The sequence below is a fragment of the Macaca fascicularis genome, chromosome 7, assembly GCF_037993035.2.
Source record: "Macaca fascicularis isolate 582-1 chromosome 7, T2T-MFA8v1.1".
Classification (NCBI taxonomy): Eukaryota; Metazoa; Chordata; class Mammalia; order Primates; family Cercopithecidae; genus Macaca; species Macaca fascicularis.
In genome coordinates this window covers 105,089,605-105,111,734 of record NC_088381.1, presented here as the reverse complement: position 1 = coordinate 105,111,734, position 22,130 = coordinate 105,089,605, and the positions used below count along the sequence as shown (strand labels likewise).

The 22,130-nt window shown below is 33.4% G+C and overlaps 1 protein-coding gene across 22 annotated transcripts in view; it reads right to left on the bottom strand.

The window, feature by feature from the left end:
* MIPOL1 (mirror-image polydactyly 1) overlaps positions 1-22,130 on the bottom strand; it is a 403,522-nt gene that overhangs the window by 328,738 nt on the left and 52,654 nt on the right. For 18 of the 22 annotated variants that reach the window (XM_073998508.1, XM_065548737.2, XM_045396304.3 and 15 more), the window contains 2 exons: positions 1,741-1,972; positions 65-200 (listed from right to left, as the gene is read on the bottom strand). In XM_073998508.1, the coding sequence (XP_073854609.1) occupies positions 65-200; positions 1,741-1,972 (368 nt within the window). Of the gene's footprint in view, positions 1-64; positions 201-1,740; positions 1,973-5,456; positions 5,532-22,130 lie in introns of all 22 variants that reach the window. The other 4 variants (XM_045396307.3, XM_065548738.2, XM_073998514.1 and 1 more) reach the window with 1 other exon arrangement.

The following is a 22,130-nucleotide window of genomic DNA, read 5'->3' as shown; positions in this document are numbered from 1 at the left end:
AGGAAATTTAGAAGATCAACAGCTAAAACCATACTATGCAATTATCAGACTTTCCATATTATACCTTTTTATTGCTTGTTCTGAGAAGATCCAATTCTTTTAGAAGAAATGCTATTGTCTTCTCTTTATCTGAGTCTGAAGTAACTTGACAAGGAGTCATACATTCATAATGCATATCATTGTGCCTATGTTCCATAATGCTGTAATAAAGAAACTGATTAATATTTCAGAGTAAGATAAACTAATTTTTTGACATTTTATATGCTACTTGAGAACAGTATCAACTTGTAAGTAAACAGTATAAAGGAAGGGAAAGAAAAAGAGATGGGCTGCTTTTTGAAGGCCTTATATTAAATTTGTAAGCATAGGTAAATCTTAGAGTCACTAAGAACAAATTTAGTGAGGTCTGGGACAGTCAGTGCAGCTCTATTTACCATATATGTCTCCTGTTGTAATTATACTAGATATCTCATAATCTGACTTTAGCCCAATCTCTACTATTTACTTTACCCATGTGGTTATAAAATGTTTATCCCTACTTCATTCTTCTGTGCTTCTACTCCCCAGTATGTACTCCAACCTACACCTTAGTAAGAATCTGAAAAAGGGATGGGAACTATCAATACATCTATTTAATTATATCTTACTATCTATTAACATATCTACTGAATAATTTGAAAGTAAGTAGAAATAAAAGTTCCTATGCAAAACTCAGTTAAAAATAGTATGCTGTAAAATATTATTTTGTCTAGACTGAAAATATATTAGTCATTGAAACTTCTTTTTAAATCTAATAATATTTTTCTAGCACATGACTAATTATCAAAGTTCCTTAATCTCATGAGTAAAAGTATCAGGTATCACAAATTCAAATCCTTTCATGAGCTAGGTAGGCAAGGTGAATGGGTAAAAGTTGAGAACGTAAAATAATAAGGAAGGCAAATGGTAGAGCACAAGGCCCTTTTAAAAGCATTCAAATTCATTTAAATGAAAAATAGTGCTAACCCAAACCAAAATGCATGTTTGGGCTTACCTTGTCCTGGAGCTGCCAGCTTTTTTACTTTCGTGAATGATATCTCATGTATATCAATTTAACAGTTATTTCCAAATACATAAAGAAAGGTCACAGAAAATAATATTGAACAAAATGGAATTAAACCTCACTGCCTTTCTTCAGATGCACTTTGTGCTTTTTCACTTAGTTAACTAGACATATTATACCCATATCATGGAAACAGTAGAAAACCCTGATAGATTCGCCAAGTTTTAATAAGTTTTTAAATTAGCCAACACCAAAAAGGAAGAAGGAAAGAGGAAGAAAGGGAAGAAGGGAGGAAGAAAGGGAAGAAGGGAGGAAGGAAGAAAAAGTTCTTCCAATTCCAACTTTCTCTTTCTCCTTTTTTTTTTTTTTCTTTTTCTTGAGACAGTCTCACTCTGTCGCCCAGGCTGGAGTGCAGTGGCACAATCTCAGCTCACTGCAACCTCCGCCTACCAGGTTCAAGCAATTCTCATGACTCAGCCTCCTGAGTAGCTGGGATTACAGGCATGTGCCACCACGCCTGGCTGACTTTTGTATTTTCAGTAGAGACAGGGTTTCACCATGTTGGCCAGGCTGGTCTCAAACTCCTGAACTCAAGTGATCTGCCTGCCTCGTCCTCCCAAAGTGCTGGAATTACAGGCATGAGCCACCACGCCTGGCCCCAATTACCACTTTCTAAATCTAAGGCTATGAGCACTTACTTGTAATTTTCAGTAGTGGCGTAAACAGACTGATCATCTGGATGAGAACTGATGATCTGCAAATTCCTTGATCTCTGCCCTGGCCATTCTGTGTTCTCATATGATATTTCATTAACTAATTCAGGGGATTTTCGATGCATACTTTTTTCAGAATTCAGAGTCAGTTGTTCATCTGGCTGTGTACTTTTATTTATCCCTGTAGTTTCTTGCTCAAGATAACTGTGGGTTATGTCTGTATTTAAACAAAAAAGTAACACATGATATATTAAACACCATAACTACAAATTAAATCATTCAATCAAATAAATATTTTTGGAAACACTCTTATAGTTTTAAACAGATAGTTTCTAGTCTTAATCATACTGTAATCAGATAAGCATGGACAGTGTGGTTTTTGTCATCAAGACTTCCATTTCCACAGTTAATAGATATTTAGGATAGTGGTTCAAAATTTGGCTGCATGTTGGAATAACCTAAGGAGATTTTTTTAAATCCTCAGAGCTTCAAAAATCTCTGTAAGACTTAGTCTATATTTCTGAAGATCCTCAAATGATTCCAGCATATGCTCAAGGCTGAGAACCACTGATTTGAAGGTATTATTTTCTAGATTAATTTTTCTAGATTTCTGAAAATAGTATACAATAAGTTAATGATTATAGTGAAGTGATAATGTATGTGGAACTCTGGTATTAGACGCCTGGGTTAGAATTCCAGCTTTGCCAAGTGCATCGCTTTGGGCTCAACCCATCCTGCCTCAGTTTCTTTTTTGTAAAATGGGTATATAATATTACTGTTGAGGTCTAAATTAATGCATGCAAAATACTTGGCCTAGTGTCTGACACATCAATAAATGTTAACTATTATTTTTGTAATCATCATCATATTAAAAGGGACACAATACAAGGAGAATTATTTCTAACCTCCATCTTATCCTATATGTATTATACATTAGAAAAGATACTTTGCAACGCCTATCTCACAAAAATTATCTTACGCTACAGCTAGTACATAATGGCTATTTCAAAGGGACAGTGTGTATTTAATGACACATTAAAGTTTTGGGGAGAAAATGACACACAAATACATACACAAAGCAAACTCGTTCACTAGTAAATCAGCTCAACAGGCACCAATACTGATTGCAACTAGTATTTTATTATTTGGAGCAGAAATATTTCTTGAACTTTAAAAGGCAGGTTAATCTCACCTGATTTTTGGCAGTGCCTTCTTTAAACTTAAAATCATTGGAGGCAGAAAAGAGTCGTTTTATTTTATCTTACTTTTTTTTTTAGATGGGGTCTTTCTCTTTTGCCCAGGCTAGAGTGTGGTGGTGCAATCATGGCTCACGGTAGCCTCAACCTCCTGAGCTCAAGCAATCCTCTTGCCTTGGTCTTCTGAATGGCTGGAATTAGAGGAGCGTGCCACCATGCCTGGCTAATTTTTATGTTTTGTAAAGATGGGGTCTTGCTATTTTGCTCAGGCTGAGTTGTTTTTGATTTTTTTCAAAAAAAGGGGGGTGCTTATAAATAAAATACCTCTCATGAAAATATTCATTTTTAAGAGAAAATCATTAGCTTGTATATATGTTGAAATTAGGTATAGCCAGTGATGAACTCCAGATCTTGGACATTATTCTTACTGGTAGCTGGAAACTAGATCAGTATCATTTGTTTTTGGTAAATTACTCTCATATCACTCTGAAGAAATGAATTAGAAGAGAGAATGTGCTATCATAATTACACACCGTAAGACAGGTGTGAAATTTCAACATTATATTGTTTTAAATTAAATTAGACAGTTTTAGGAACAGATACATCTGAAGATTACTTGTTCATTCTTGACATTTGAAAATTCTTACTTGGTTTGCATTAGATGGTCACCATGCTACTTTTCTGTAATAGGCCGGCATTAATATAATGAAACTCTCAAAATCTGAATAAGAAAATTTATAAATGGGCACTAAGGAAAGCCTCTATATTATTAACAGACCATGCTTTCTTACACTAACATAACATTGTAAGTAGCTCAAATGAAAAACAATCAGAAATAGTTACTGAAAGCTTTATCAAAATAACAAAAATTGCCCCTAGGGACATATTTTTTAAAAACTCTTAAGCCCCACATTCTTCTTCAGTTTATGAAGTGCCATGTTTCTTCAAAAGGAAAAAGGATGGTCCATGGACCACTGCCAACTATAAAAGCCCCCAGGTCCCCATGACAGCCCCACAACTGCTTCAGACTCTTAAGTCCCAACTCTTTTTGGCCTGTTCAAGACCAAATTTACCATTATCTACAACTGGTCCCAAGTTGTTTTGTTTTTGTTTTTTTCTTTGAGACAGAGTCTTGCTCTATCACTCAGGCTGGAGTGCAGTGGCGCGATCTCAGCTCACGGAAACCTCCATCTCCCGGGTTCAAGCAATTCTCCTGCCTCAGCCTCCCAAGTAGCTGGGATTACAGATGCGTGCCACCACGTCCAGCTAATTTTTGTATTTTTAGTAGAGACGGTGTTTCACCATGTTGGCAATGGTAGTCATGACCTCCTGACCTCATGAACCGCCCGCCTCGGCCTCCCAAAGTGCTGGGATGACAGGCATGAGCCACCGCGCCCAGCCTTGTCCCAAGTTTTAACCACCATATTTCGAGGTCTAATTCAATTTTTCCTTTCAGTTTTTTATTCCTTACCTCCTGGTGTTTTGTTGACCTTATCCCTGCTATTTAAATTTGCTATTTGTTTACTAGTTTTATAGTTCTCTTTCTTCGGTTTTAACCTAATGTCAAATTTTGTGATCCCCTGAACTCTTGATAAATCACCATTATTTAACTTGTGACCACATTATCTTCTTCAGACTTAGAGCAGATGTGGAAACTTCCCAATAAGAGCTTCCCAATAAGAGGGCTCTTTGTTGATCCCTCCTGGATCTTAGTAATTATAACCCCTTGAAGTTTTCTTACAATAAATCCATTGATTTCTGACACACTCTAGACTTTCATTCTAAAATTTAATTTTAAATGTTAAAAATTTTTAAAGGACCCATACTGTGTGACTTGGTTCTATTTCTGGATATTTCTCATTTTGTTCAGTAGTAAAAGCTTTTAGATTTCTAATTCAAAAGGCTCATCAGAAATTTGGAGCCTGCTCTGCAAATCAGACTATCCATACTCTTCTACTGAAAATTTATTTCAAAAAAATTTTTTTAAGTCAGGATCTTGCAATGTTGTGTAGGCTGGCCTCAAACTCTTGGGTTTAAGCAATCCTTCCACCTCAGATTCCCAATCTGAGAATTTAATTTTACTTTAGAATATACATGGCTGATTTATAAAAATTTTCCTGCTTGTCTTGTTTTTTTGACCAACTATTTTGGCAAGTATGATTCCAGGAAATCAATGTTAAATCCTCTGAAGGCTCTCAATGCTCTCCTGTCTGTCATCCTGCATTACACTATATTAGTATTCAAATATTTGTATAAAAAGGTTGACTACTCTAATTTATTTATTCATTAATTTACTGATCGTTCATTTAAAACTTACAGTGTGATATGCCTTGTGGTAGGTACTGGGAAAACAAAGATGAATAAGAAACGAACACTCCACTCAAAGACTCTCTAGTACAGTGAGGATAGCAAACTCATCTAATGATCTGAATACAGTATAGTAAGGATTATGCTTGGGCTATGGAGGCCAAATACATACAATATGCTAGACATACTAATGCTCACCTGGAAGACTCTAGGAAGACTTCACAAAGGCATTTGCTCCAAAAAAGGTCAAGTAGGGATATGCGAAGTAGCAAACTGCCAAAGAATAGGCAGAGTTAGATGAAATAAAAAGTTAATAGACTATAAAAATAAGAGAATAGGAATAGGAATATAGAGGAGAATAAATAAATTTAGGAAAAACCAAGAGACACTTCTTGTATTGAAATGACAAGATGTTATAGTCAGGAAGAAAATTTCTAAAATCAGTATTAAGGACAAAGTCCAGGGTATGGCTCATCTGGAAATGAGTTGATGAAATAAATTAAAAGTGAACATACTTGGAGTGGGGAAAATCAAGAAGTCAGTGTGCTGAAAGTACCACCTTTGAAGGCACTGAAGTCATCCAGAAAAATGGCAGAAAATGGAGAGAAGAAATGAGAGCCAAATGTCAAAGATTTCAATGACTACAGAAGCAAGCTAAATGAGAAAACTGACAAAAACTGACATTAGATAATCCTTCATTTTTACTGTTTTATTTTGAAATAATTTGTCTCATAAAAAAGTTGCAAAACAAAGAATTACTGTATGCCCTTTACCTAGACTCCCCAAATATTAACATTTTATCATGCTTGCTTTATTAACCATTCTTTCTATATGTATCTACACAAATACAATTTTTTTTTTGAGAGGATCTTGCTCCGTCACCCACGTTGGAGTGCAGTAGCACAATCATGGCTCGCTGCAGCCTTGACCTCCCGGACTTAAGCAGTTTTCCCAACTCAGCCCCGCAAATAGTTGAGACTACAGCTGTGTGCTGTGTTGTCATGCCTCACTAATTTTTTTTTTTCAGAGATGGGGTCTTGCCATGTTGCCCAGGCTGGTCTCAAACTCCTGGGCTCAAGCAATCCTCCTGCCTCTGCCTCCCAAAGTATTGGGATTATAGGCATAAGCCCCCATGCCTGACCTTACAATTTTTTTTTTTTTTTCTGAAACATTAGTGAGTAAGTAACAGGCATGATGCACTTTGACTTTTCAAGACAAATGTTAAGATACTGCTCTATCATCTTGCATTTTGCCTAATTTTCTTTACCTTATTCAGAGCCCAAATTTATTTCTGAATTAGTACCTTTTCCAACCAAGAGAAGATGAAAGCAGTTAGTAACTCTAAGTTCAGTTATTTTCCCTAAACTCTCCATCTCTGAAGGATCTTTATGAAGCAATAATGAGATGAAGCTACTAAGAGCTTTAGCTGAGCTTATTTGTATTGCCCCATCACTTGAAAAAGAACTGCATACAGAAATATAAACACAAGCCAGTAAAATGTCATAAAGTGAAGCTATTGGTCTGTTTTGCATATTAGTCAATTTAAAAGATAAGATAAATGTTAAACAGAAAGATATTCACTTTCGATTCAAACTCTTATCTTTAGGCAGATGAAAACTGAAACCTAAAACCGTCCTGTTGATTCCTCTATCTCTTTCATGTGGTTTGAAACGGAAACTCTCTTTAGTAATCCACTTTAGTGTTTAATTAATGTCATCGTTGACTGTTCTAACATTATGACTAACCGAATTAATACTATTCAACTTCATTTATCTATATGGACTTAAAGAATAAACTGTCAATCTCTTCTTCATTATTCAAAAGTTATGAAGTCTGACTTTCTCAGAGTTAACAGGGAAAAATTTATGATTACTATCAATCTCTTCATTTGCTTTTCTGTGGGCACATTCTTTTATTTAGACATAAGAATTCGACCACTTCAAACCAAATATAATTCCCAACTTTTGCATTTACTGTATGATACTATCACTACCACATAAACTTATCCTGCTATCAATTGAAAACGACATTATGGATTACTACTAGGTATTACCCTAAAATGCCATCTAGTGCTATTGCAAGAGACAGTTTATTCATTTAGGCATAAAATCTTAGTACTTAATACATCTGCAGAGACCAGCTGCATTATATGCTTTGAAGACCCTGTATCTCTCTAGTGACTTTCATGCTGTTTCCAATGAACCATTTTCATGATCTAATGAATTATTGCTTGCTCCTGGAGGTGTCAGTATTGTTAACTGTCACAATGCTAATGCTGTTGTTAAACCCTCAATTCCTTAGTCTGGAAAATTAACAGTATTACAACATCATTGCCTATTCTAGGAAGGAAAGCTTTAAGATTCCCTTTGAGTTCAATTCTTCAGACAATTATACATTTTTTAACATACACTATACTCAGATTGATGCTACCCAGTAAATCATGACTCATTGCCAAAAATAACTATTATTTAATGACCACTATACAGAAGTAAGGCAGTAGCTAGAATCAAATAGGGATTCTTAGAGGCTGGGAAATTCTGTTCTGCCTGGCTTTGTAAATAGTTTGTGACAACTGGTATCTGTGTAAACGGATTTGATGGTCCCCTGGGGGGTCAATACTGTTTACAGAGCTGTTTCTTCAGAGTGGTTGAGCTAGAATTGTCTCTAGGGTTCCTACTGGGGTTACTCAGAATAGCAACATCCCAGCTACCTGAGAGCTCAGGGACAGGAAAGAGGAAGAGGGGATAGAAGTATTAGGGGCAAATACATTCAAATAAATGGATCGCCTGCCTCTTAAGATGAAGATGCTACTTAGTGCATTTATATCTAAAATGAACATAGTAAAGGCAATTTGTTAATGTGTTCTCTGATACTTGATAACACAACTTCACCACTTCTGTAAATTCTGTCTTTTGGGGGGTGAGAAAAGAAGGTTATACCTTAGCATCTGATTTTATAAATATAAAAGGAACCAAATCTCATGATTAACGCTTCTTTCCTTCCTATATGGTCCATCGCCATATTATATAAAAACATCAAAATATCAAGACTTTCTTTTGCTATTAGACTGCAAATTTGATGTGATGATGGAATTTCTATAGTAGTTCTACATGAGGCAGGAGAATGGCATGAACCCGGGGGGCGGAGCTTGCAGTGAGGGGAGATCACGCCACTTGACTCCAGCCTGGGCAACAGAGCAAGACTCCATCTCAAAACAAAATAAAACAAAAACAAAAACAAACAAACAATAACAAAAAAAGATGTCTTTTTACAATGAGTAAAAACTTTTTTTTTAATGAACATTAGTTTTTAAATAATCAGAACAATGTTGACTAGTGATTGCTCCCAATGACTTCTACCAATTCCTTAAGTAATTTAAACATAGTATATACTCTCTTTCTCTCAGTGTGTACAAATAATATTTATTTCCATTACTAAATATTTCCAACTATGTTTCCCTTTTCTGTGGAATAGAGGGTTAGCTTTCCACACAGATGCATATTATATGTGCTCCCCCACAACATCTAGGCAACACAGATGCATATTATATGTGTTTTTCCCCATACATAACATTATCAGAAACCTCTGTCACATTACAGTAGATTTGCCTAATATGTGTGTACAAGATAAAAGTTTAGACCATCCAACTGGTCTAATCACTACACCACTGATACACTTAGACCTTCCAAGCAGAACCACAGGATTCTGAAGACGACTACAAGGTTTGAATTCTGGCTCCATAATATAGCTGTACAGCCTTTAGCAAAATATTTAACCTTTCATCAATTTCCCTAGCAGTAAAGAGTACAAATGATAGCATCTACCTCAAAAAAATGTTAAGAGAATTAAACTAAGTTACATAAATCTTTTAGAAAAGTGTTGGCATAAAATATACAATAAATATTAGTGACTATTATCTTTAGAATCTGCTTTGCTAAAAGCTACTTTCTCTATTTTGATTTCTCCTACCTTTCCGTGAGATAACATCACCATCTTGGGACAATATTCAAACTTACAATTCAAATTTATGTCTTTAATTTCTCTCAAATATTAAGAAAAGCAAGAAAGGTATCTATTTTCCTAGTTATTATTCTAGTTTTCACATTTTAAATTTTCTCAATTTCCTGAACAAATTTATTTGCTGATCAATAGTCAGCATATAGTTGCACAGCTAAAATCAGTACAGCTGACCTAATCAACCAAGTTGTTATCTAAACATTTACTTTTTCTTTCAGGAAATGTTAGCAACAATGGGGAAAAAATCTCTCAGAAATACTAACATATCTAATACTTTCTCTTTTTTACTTTTTCTCTTTTCTTTGGGCCCAAATAATGTTATCCTGTAAACAACTGTATATAATTCTTTTAAAATATCAGAAGACATGGAAATGAAAAATAAATAGAACGCCACCTAATTCAATGACAAACATAAACACAAAGAGAAAATACTTAAGATGGTTAAAACTTGTGATTAATACATAATGGTTTAATAAAGTTTGTATCAGATTATAAAACTAATACATTACAGAAGTAGTAACAACTTTGAAATTTAGAAATCTTGACATTCAGGAAAGATTCTGAGAGAAAATTCACTGTCAAAAAAAGAAAATTAACAGCAAATTCAACCCCATGGCAGGAAAACAAGAAATTTAAATGACATACTTCTATAACATAATTTGATCATTCATTATATTGGCATGTGATATTAATTACAATCAGGATCACAGCTGGTAGATCACAGGCTCCTATCTTCCTGAGAATCTAATTTTGGAGTCACAGGAAACTAGGTAACTTAGCTTAAAAAATGGAAACTTTTTACATGAATACCGTATACCAGCTCTCTCAGGGCTCTTTAAATTTGTATTTTGGCTTCAACAGTCATAAAATAAAGCCATAATTTTACTTTCATTGGTCTACATAATTAATACCCTCTATCTGTGCTTTAAACAAACTTGCCAACATACTTTTAGATTGTTTCTACACACAGCATAAATGAAATTATAAGAGAATCTTTCTTTCATCTGTTTTTCAGTATCATCACCAAGTTAATTACCAACCACAACTATGTAATTATTCTTCTATAATGTGTTCAACCACATTACATTAGCAACTATGTCCAACCACATTATAGAAGAATAGTTACACAGATGTAGTTTCTACAGTTCACAGCCTTCTCATCTATGTGTGTCTCCCTTTCTAGACTGTAAACTCCCTAATATACTCATCTTCCTAAAACATACTGGAACAAAACAGTGAATATATTAGGGCTTTCATTCGATGAAATGAAATGAATCAATGAAAGGAGATACTAAATTAGGTTTCCTTTTTTTTTTTTTTTTTGAGATGAGATCTCACTATGTTGCCCAGACTGGTCTCCAACTCCTGAGCTCAAGCAATCCTCCCACCTCAGCCTCCCAAAGTGCTGGGTTTACAGGTGTGAGCCAATGCATCTGGCCAGAAATACTGAATTAGAAAATCAGCTAAAGAATATATGGAGAGCAAATAAGCATTGAAAATGAGTACTTTATTCAACACTTATTAAGAACCAACACAGTGCCAGGTGCTGTGTAAGATGTAAAGGTAAATTAAAAACTCTATCTGCTCTCAGGGGAAATGACAAAGAACGAGGGAGGCAGATGATATGAATAACTCTTGCAAACAAGTAAAGAAAAGGTTGGTGGCAGAATGTGGGTAGTCCCAGTGATATGTTCAATCATATAGATCAGCACTATCCAAAAGATATATTGTTCAAATTGCTTATACAATTTTTAATTTTCTAATAAGCGTATCAAACAATAACAAGTAATATAATATTTCTCAAATATGACCATTTCAACATGTAATATTTAAAAATTGCTTTGAGAAATTTTATGTTCTTTTTTGTACTATAATTACATCAAATCTCAGTTTGGACTAGCCAGATTTTAAGTGCTCAATAGCCACATGGTGCCCATAGCTACCATATTGGAAAGCACAGACAGTAATTTTTTATTTTACTTTTTTCAAGACAAGGTCTCACTCTGTCACCCAGACTAGAGTGAGGTGGCACCATCATGGCTCACTACAGCCTCAACCTCCCAGGCTCAAGCGATCCTCTAGCCTCAGCCTCCAGAGTAGCTAAGATCACAGGCACGTGCCACCACACCTGGCTAATTTGTTTTTATTATTTGTAGAGACAAGGTCTCCCTATGCTGCCCAGGCTGGTCTCGAACTCCTGGGCTCAAGTGATCTCAGCCTCCCAAAGTGCTGGGATTATAGGTGTGAGCCACTGTCCTCAGTGCATATGTAATTCTTAATAAGGTATACTGTATACATACTGAGGAGAAGTCAAAAACATATTGAATGGTGAAGGCTACGTGTAGCTATAAGATACTGAAATAAGCTTTTACTAAGGTTGAAAAACCAGAAAATCACTAAATCTGTCAATATCACATAACTCATTCATTTGGACATTAGAGTTGGACAAACAAAATAAACTGTATTCTTTATACTACTACACATGGTTATATTTAGATAAACACACATCCCAAAAAGAAGTGGTGAGATTATTTTACCTTAGATACAACAATTCAATGACTTGATGTACCATGTTTCAAACTATCTATTGGCTATTCATGAAAATTCTTTTACTACAATTTTATTCTTTTTTTTTTTTTCAGATAAAACAGCTATTTAAAGCTGTGATACTACATCAATTTTTTTTAAGTTTTTGTTTGTTTCACCAAGTCTGAAATGGTCATGAATGAATCAATATTCATTCTATCGAGGAAAAGTTTCAATTTTTATGTATGAACTCTTTAAAGCACATAAATATTTTGTGAAATTCTATCATATGTTTAAGCTTTTAAATTTCAACATCCTTCACCATATGAAGGCAATGAGGACAATATAATAGTGTAATATCCTACAGCTTAGGCTATATAACTTATAAATCACATAAATTAAGGGTTTGTACAACTTCTATTACAAATATTAAAAACACTGCAAATATTATTTAGGCTGAAATGATTGTGAAAACTATCCTAAAATTCGATTAACTAACATAACTCTTTTTGTTGTTGTTTTTCCCCAGTGATATGAGCTATTTGGCTATTTGCAATATATGTGTAACCTTTTCAGCCTTTCTCAAATTTTCTTATTATTAGAATAATGTGTATAAGTTAATTAAAAACATGAGTGAACTGGGAAAGTCTTAAATTTCTACAACTGCAATAAAATAGGTTTAATAATTATGTATTTTTTGTTTGTTAAGAATGAAGATATACCAATTGTGAATTCAACAATTTCATAAATAATTTATAAAAGATAAATTTTCCAATAATAAACATAAAGAGGAAAAAACAAACTTTCTTTATATGTGCCACTCATTTTGTTTAAGAATATATTTAGATTTGGAAAACAAAATAGAAGAATCACCAGTCAGATACTAAGCGGGAATCAGTGAAACACAGTGTTAGTTCTAATGGATGGATGATTGTGTTTGGTCTTTTGAAACTTTGAAGTATAGGTAAGTCTTGATCACACAAATTAATAAATCCTAAAGCTGGAGTTAACAATAACCATTACACCCAAATTCTGCAGCTTAGCCCAGCCAATTTTTCAAAAGGTCAGGTTGTGAACTGGAGAAGATCAGGGAGGTCCACCGCATAGCTTTGTTGCCAGGCATCTCTCGTCTGGATTGTTGCAGGCATTTATTAGTATTCGTCAGCAGACTCAACAAAGCAAACAAGAAATTCAAGCACGAATAATAAAATGAAATGCTGCTATATAACCCTTTGTCATTCAGCAAATATGGGACTTTTTAGCTACATTGTTCCTAAACCTGGGTTACTACTTTAATTTTTCTCCACAGCGCTGACTGAATGAGTATGCATGTGTGTTAAATGCAGAGCTCCCCTAACAACTGCAGGACTGCCATTTAATCTGTTGGTAGATGGACCATTTCCTGTGGGAACCCTAGCTATGATTTCCAGATCCACCAAATAAATCTCAGATTAAGATTCCAAATGAAACCTGCCTTTGGCAGATAAAAAATGTCAAGATGGATATAAACAGTAAAATTATAAATTATCTAGGTGTTGCATGACAAACCAATGCTCATTTTTTTTTTTGTTGACATGTGCCCAGATATCAAAACTATATGAGACATTCATCAAATGTCACACTTTCATAATATTGGAGGCATCATTAAAACTGTTTGACTAAGGACCTCAAAGTGTTTAAGCAGTAGCTCAAAAGTATATTTGTGCAAAGTAGAAGAATAAATTTACATATCAGCAGCAGCTCATAAGGGATGGGTAAATATTCTGTTTATCTCTCATTGTAATTCAGGTTACTTTAAATACAAGGTTTTAGGAAATCATTATACTCTATATGGCATCATTACATAACTTTCTATGCAAATGATATATTTTATTCAAATTCCCCACTTGTTTCTCAAAAACACACACACACACACAAAACAAAACCAAAAAACCCAAAAAACAAAAAGAAAATCATAAAAGGAAAAGGTAAGACTGCTATTTCATTAATCAACTGTAACTGCTAAACTAGTGCCTTGTTAGTTACACTACAGCATAATCAGCCCCTTGTTAGAGTTAGCATTTTAAACTTTTCAAAAAAGCATTAAGTACTTGAAACAAAAAAATTAAGCCTCAGAAAAGTAAATTTGTTTTTTGGTAATGTGTTCGTTTCAAATGACTTGGGGGAAGGGCAGAGACTTTTTTTAAAGAGATAATAAAGGGCCAATATAGAACATCATGGAAAGCAAAAGTCCTATTAAAAATGCAGAGGAAATCTCTGATGCTAGTTTCTACTGCATTCTCAAGAGATCAAAGACAGCTTTTTTAATGAAAAAAATTTTCTGTCATTCTTCTTACCTGGACTAGTGCAGCCTTGTTCTAATCTTTAACTCTATACTGGTTGATTATAAAATATAAGAATGAAGTTTTCCAAAAGGAAACAGGTTTGCTGAACTGTAATCATTACTTTTTTTTAACTTTAAACTCTTAAAAACAATTGAGTAAAACAGCTTCAGTGACTCCAAATTTTGTAACATTTGGTTTTTTGATAAACATTTAAAAATAATCTGATCTACTTACAATAGAAATTCCTTCAAATTATAACTTCTTTCCACTTTTATAATAATTAATGGAAAGGACACAGAATATCCATACTCCATATTACCAATCTTAGCGTTTGGACACAGGCCTGAAACCTTAAGGACTACATATTTGTTCTGTCTTCCCTTATCATATTTCTTTCTTCCAAAACTTGTTGTTGGTTCAAGGAAACTAATGCTAAATGAACCATACCTACCCTAATCTGCTAGGGATTAATACTAATCTGAAAATCTGGAATTTTCTGGAGTGGAGAGAACATTAAATAAAGAAAGAAATAATGGTATCTTGTGCTTGAATGTGATTATATTTCTATATTAAAACTGTTCAAATCAATGAACAGTGTTTGTTAACTGTATTAATTTTAGTGTATCAAATTATCTTGGTACAGACAGCAAAACTGTATTTAAAAGGAGCATTTAATTGTTAATTTTAAAAATACTGAGTAGCAAAAACATTGTTTCTACACGAGTATAATTTTATCAATACAAATCCATCAGTTTGTACTGTTCACACATCAGCATCCTAATATTATAATACTAAATGGTTGTATGTAAAAACTAGAATCTGTCAAAAAATAAACACAGAAGTTCAAACACAATTTTTTTACATAATTACTTTTTAGTTTGCATCTTTTCAAAAACAATTTTACCATATGGCAAAGTATTATCTATTTCATCCAAAAGCTACAGATAAGAATATTTTTAATTCAATCATTTACACTATAATCTACTTAATTTCAAAATTTTGAAGCCTGACTTGCTCTAAGTTTGCTTTTTCATATTCCCTGAAATAAGCAGAACACAAAGAAAAACTGTACCTGAAATTCTCCCAAAAAGATAATAACGTCCTACATGACAGGTTGTTTTGATTCAAATAAAACCAAAACACTAAAAGTTGGAGTATTTGGTGAACTCCTCCAAAAGATTTTTATTCTACTACTACAAATGTATTTACAACCAAAAAGTAGTAAGTAAATGTACACTAAAATATATAATTTTATCACTTAAGAAACTTTTTAAAAATGTATTTAAAATACCTTTAAGTCCAGGAAGTCACATCAGTCCTACCCTACCGCCAACCTGGAACAACTCTCTAAAGGGCCTTCAATTCAGTCTACATACTATATTGATCCAGTTCTCCTAAATCAACAAAATGCCAACGCACACTCAGATCTTTATATTAATCGTACTACAGAGGCCACACAGTCATCTGAAATATGACAAGCTGAAATTCTCATGTGTAGAAAATTAAAGATTCAGGAACATTATATTAAGGTGCATGCTGTAAATATGTGTTATAAGAGGTGTTCTGGCATGAAAGGCCATAACCAGAAATAAATTAGGATTTTTAGCAAAGATTTGTTCAGAATCTTAAGGATGGAGAATTTAAAACAAAGCAAAAATCTTTTGACAAAATCAAGTCATTGTTTTCTATTTCAAAGAAAAAAAAAATGTTGTTTTCATGACCACAAATAAATGTAAAAGAATCTGCATATTAAAAGTAGAGTTTGTATTTCCTTAACCCAAAGAAATAGAGTCACAAGTTCTACAAAGAGGATCACACCAACAGAATAGAAACGTGGGAGAAAAGGTCCTACTAAAAGGGAAATTTGCCACTTTTCATGCTCATTCTTCCTAGAAACGATCATTTCTATAAAATGGAGGAACCAAAGATGTAAGAATTGCGCATGAAGAGTACAGTGTGAACTGATTAAAAACATTATAAATTTAGTAAAAACAGAAAGAAAAAGAAAGAAAGAAAGAGAAAGAAGAAATCCTTTTAGCTCACAAACTTTTCCCCTATTAAGAATTTATTGATTAGCTCACTGGTTGTAACAAATGTACAACTGTGGTAGAGAATTGGCAGAGAGGGAGGTTGGATGTTTGTGGGGGTAGGGGATGTATGAGAACACCCTGTACTTTCAACTCAATTTTACTGTAAATCTAAAACTATTCTGAAAGATAAAGTCTATTTTTTAAACTGCCAAAATATAATTTAAAAAATAATTTGTGGCATAAACTCGCCAACATGAAGTATTCATATTAGAAATCATGAATCTTAAAAGGGTTCACAACAAATGTCATAGCCAGTTAGAAAACTAAGTTGCCCTTGTAAACATTTTTTGTTTTTTCATTCCATTTTTCTACTCAGTCCAAGAGTATTAACAGAATCATTCATATCAAGCTTAAAAAATTAAAAATTCCAGAATTGTATTTAATAAATTTATTTATATTAAAGGAAATTTTTTAAAATAAAAGACTATAACTTCAATCATTCTTCTAAGAGTAGCCTCAGCATCTCCTCAGGAAATGAATCAATCCTTGCTGGCCAGCTGCCAGTATTCCTAAAACCACTCTCTCAAATATTCTAGATGGTCATGTGTGAGAAGCTACTAGCACTCTATTAAGCTAGGTCCTATGGAGATAAGTAGTAAATTTAATCAGACCTCAGACATGTTCTTCTTTTAACCCCCAATGGCACATGTAAAATTTTTAAAATGCAACCTTAAATCCACACTTGCCAAAAGGAAAAGGCACATGAAAATACTCTGTGATGCCACTAATCTGGAGATTTTTATTGCAACTGGAATTTCAATACAGACAAAAATAGATTTTACTCTAAATGAATATTATTAATTATATATTATAGTATATCAAATATACTAACTATAAGCATACCATTTTGAAAAATTAAAGTTCCAATGATATTCTGAACATTATATTAGAAGAAAACAGATTCTTTATAATACTATAACAATCATTTCAAATACTGTTATTAAGGATTCTTAATACTCTCGAAACTCAGTAGAATGTACCTTCCATAGCTAGAAGGAATAAGAAAGACAATCACCACGGTTTACTTAAAAGTCCTCTAAATTTGTCAACCACCTTTTATTTTTATTTTTATTTACCATCTGTAACCTACCACCATCACATTGGTGGAAATAATTGCTGTGGTAAGTGAAATACAGATTAAATAAATTCATTTCCTGCTTCAGGCATTGTAGTAGGGACTTTACATGTAACATTCCTAATCTTCGCAATGGTCCTAAATAGATTATCTCTCTATTTCGTATAAAAGAAAACTCAAGCTTACAAAGATTTATGAAACTTATACCCAAATCCAAGTAGGTAGTTAAGTGAAAGATGTAAAAATTGAAACTTATGTTTAGCTCCAAATCTGTGTTCTTTCCACCATAACATTTTACCGACATTATTAAATGTATTGGTTTTCCAACACAATCTTGTTTCTGCTTTAAAATATAGGCAATAAGCTAAAACCACTAATTACATGTCTTCTTCATGAAAAATATACCATTACTTACTAGAAAGCCAATCATTAATAAAATTTAATTCCTGTAATTGAATACAGAATGATTAGTGATCTAGACATTTTCAAAACCTTTAATTTCAAGGAGTATATAATCATAATGTCTAGGAAATAGCTTTTTTTTTTACCAGCTTATCTTGCTGGTAGCAATGAATGTCCAGTTTAAGCAATTTGTCATTTCCTTCTTCTCTGCCTTAAACATAAAATAGTTTATGAAAGTGATATGAGATTCTACAATCATATTTTAGTCATAATGATCAACAACATTTAAAAGCATCAATGATGTTTTCCTACAGTGGTTCTTCAGTGTCTACAGTTACAATTTGTTTGCAAATCATGCAATAGTTTTAGTTATAATTCAATTACAGAATTGCAGATGGATAAAAGGTAAAAAAGAACATGTACTTTGTGAACAAACAGAAAGATAAATGAATCAATAATACAAGAGGTTGACGATGGCACACAGGTTCAAAACGCCAAGGACAAATAAACATTATTCTGACTAAACAAGAAACTAACCACTTGCAAGTTACCTTTCGTTAAGTTTCATTTATTTAAAAAAATATTTGTGTTACTGTGCTTTATAGAAAAACTGTAAGAATCATGGATACAAATGATACTTGCTAGTTCAATTCTAAAATAAAGATGACAACTTTTTTAACTTAAATTCAGTAAGATAAAAAATTTTTAAATATTTATTAGCATCCAATAAACTTAAAAATGTAAGAATTCTATTTACACAGCAGTTCTAGAAGTGTTTTTTCACCTTATTTCAAATAAGCACAATGATTCCTGACTTAGAATCATGATCATTTTTTAAGCTTAAAGATTAATTAAAATACATAATCTAGATCTAAATTTAGATAATACATAAGTAAAAATAACTACTTTGTGTGTAAAACATATATTACATATGATGATCCCCACAAATAATAATCCTAAAAACAATATTGAACAAAGCCATTAAATTGAAAGATTTTGGTCAAAAGCTTCTTCAAGGTATAATTCTCATCATTTCTTACCTTAAATTGGTAAAATATACATATATATATTTAAAATATAGCAGATTTAATATTTAATTTTGGTAGGCACAGTAACCTTTTGTAACCTTTCTTAGGGAACACTGACCCCTAAAGGTTCTAAATTTAAATGAGTTTCACAATTTTCTAAATTAAACTGGTATCCAGACCTCATTTTTACCTACATAATTGCAAGTATGTATACTTAGGGCAGACATATTTACCTGTAAATAATATGTAAACTGTTTGCAAAGAATTGCTGTATGCTATAAAATAACTAGACCATGTATCTGCTAATAAAAATCCCAACATTCATTTAAGAAATGATCAGGAATTTCTAACAGTATTCCAAATAATTATTCATATGAGATTTATAATCCCTATGTCTTTTTTCTTACAGTTATGTATATAAGTAAATACAAAACAGGGCTAAACAACCAATAATATAACAACAACTCATTATTTCAGAGGGTATAAACTCCTTTGATTATTACATTTCATTTTTTTCTTTTTTTTTTTTAAAAGAGAACCCTTAAATAGAAGTTTTCACAAAAAGGCAAAACATCACTTACCCCTTAAAAGGCCTGAAGATGGTAACACATTTTTTGCTGGGAATATATGTTTATTCACACACACATTGTTTTTGTCAACTTACAAACTACATTCATTCAGGACTGTTTTTTCAACTACTTAAAAGAAATGTGGGGGCTAGATACAGTTGTTTTTGCCTGTCATCCCAGTGCTCTGGGAGTCTGAGGCAGGAGAATTGCTTGAGGCTAGGAGTTTGGGACCAGCCTGGACAACATAGTGAGACTCCCTACCTCTACAAACCATTTAAAAAAAAATTAGCCAGGTGCAGTGACTCATGACTGTAGTCCAAGCTACTCAGAAGGCTGAGGAAGGAGGACTGCTTGAGCCCAGGAATTCAAGGTTACAGTGGGCCATGATCATACCACTGCATTCCAGCAAGGATGACAGAGTGAGACTGTTTTAAAAAAAAAAAAAAAAAGAACTTGGGTTTATTTTGTAGATATCATCACCCAGCCCACCTACCAACCTCAGCTTTCCATTTTCCAAAATGTCTACAATGACAAAAACAAAGAAAAACATAAACGGTTATATATGTTACATTATCAATCTTATCAGCTCTTTGACTTAAAATATTTCAGAAGTGTTTCTACAGTAAAGCTAGGAAAAGAATGGCCACTTCAACACTCTTTATAATGAAATTTGTAAGATGAAATAAAGCCATATCTGTGTAATACAAGTTTTAATTAACTCAATTTTTTTTAATTAGTAAAATTATGCTAAATAAAATAACTATTCAAAGGAACTGACTAGGAACATTTATGTAAGATAGAGCTTTGAAGCAATCTGTGATTTAAGATAAATCCCATGAACCCTGCCATCAGGGAGATGACAATGTGAGATTTTACTGTTTAAACATCTGTTATCACAAGACTCAAAAGTTAAAATATTTATGTTTAATTTTATTTCCTAATATTATTTATTTATTTATTGAGACAGAGTCTCCCTCTGTTGCCCAGGCTGGAGTGTGATGGCATGATCTCTGCTCACTTCAACCTCTGCCACTGGAGTTCAAGTGATTCTCCTGCCTCAGACTCCCGAGTAGCTGGGATTACAGGTGCGCGCCACCACACCCAGCTAAATTTTGTATTTTTAGTAGAGACAGGATTTCGCCATGTTGATCAGGCTGGTTTCGAACTCCTGATTTCAAGTGACCCACCTGCCTTGGCCTCCCAAAGTGCTGGGAATACAGGCATAAGCCACCGCATCTGACCTTTTTCCTAATAATGTTTAGTAACAGATCCTTATAAATGGGAATGTCTTATTCCTCTTTCCAATGTCAAAAAGATGCCTGTAAAAATGTAGATTTTCTTAATGCTGTATCAGTCATGTCTGCTGTAGTCTGTGCCTACTGTAAACTGTCTATGCATCTGTATCTTCAACCATAAAACTTTCCTTTTCGTAAGTATCCCAGAGCTTCATCAGCTCCTTCCTTGACATCCTTCCTGATTATTGGACATTTATCAGCAGTACTCCCTCTACAGTCTCTCTCTCTTTAGATATATTAAAAATAACTCCTTTCACTCCTTAAAGATTGTTTGGTCTCTAATTTGAACATGACTCTTACAGCAATACGATGTGTGAATCAGAAACACAACAAATGCATCATTATTTGCTTCTTTTTTCTTTTTACTTAAATTGAGTAAAATGCTTTTGAGCTGTTAAGAGTATCTACTTAGTTACTCAAATAAATGAATAAACATAGCTATAACAAATTAGCTCCTAACTTCATACCAATACATTCTTATCCACAATTTGAATATAAAGAGCACACCAAAATTAAGTGTCACATAGTACATGCACTATTAACTTTGCACAAAAAACCTTTAACTATGTTACCCAGATATTATATATTATTGTTTTACATAGAATTAAATCAGCTGTCTGGATTCTAAACTCATAATAAGCAGCCTAGTGTGACAAATAAAAAGGGAAATTACTAATGGTGGGTACAAACAGCAGGAAAATTTGTAACAGTATAAATATCAAAAACAAAATGCAGAAATCAGAAAAAGGCACTCAGATCTTTCTATCCCTCAAAAGAATACATAATTGCTAACTTATTCAGTACAATGATTATAGAATGGTCCTCAAAAATGGACTTTAACCTTCAAAAAAGGATAAAAATGTGGCTGGACTATGCTGAACAGGAGCCCTGTTGGGGGAAGGGGAACCAAAAAAGGAAGAGATGCATACAGTGTTTTAATAAGAATCCTATTTTTAAAATTATAATATAACAGGAAATTTTAAAAGATGTACATAAAGGTTTAAGTTTTCAAATATATGTAATATCACATTCAGAAAGAATCATTTCCCAAGGATTCCAAATTTTCAACATTTTACCGTAATAGATCTTAAATATCTCTCGCCCCTTCCTTTATGTGTGCTACTCTTATCTGTCTGTCTGTCCATCCATCTATCTACCCATCCACCTATCCATCCATCCATCCATCCATCCATCCATCCATCCATCCATCCTTCCTTCCTTCCTTCATTCCGTTTTTCAGGCCATCTCTCAGTCTGTCTCTGTCTTCAGACTGTCTTTCAAATTGTATCTGTCTCTGACTGTTCTCTGCCTCTCAGGCTGTGTTCCTCCACATGTGCATACCTGTGAGTATCTTCTTCTCTGTCTCATATATGTGTCTTAGTCTATTTTTCAGTGTATGTGTCTTCTGATCTATGTCTTTCTACTCTGTCTGCATATATACATGTCTGTCCCTCATTCTCTCTAGTCTCTCTCCTTACTTTATGTGTGTGTCTTTCTCTGGTAGATTTTTCTTTTTCATTCTGGCATTTCTCTCTCTCTTTGTGAG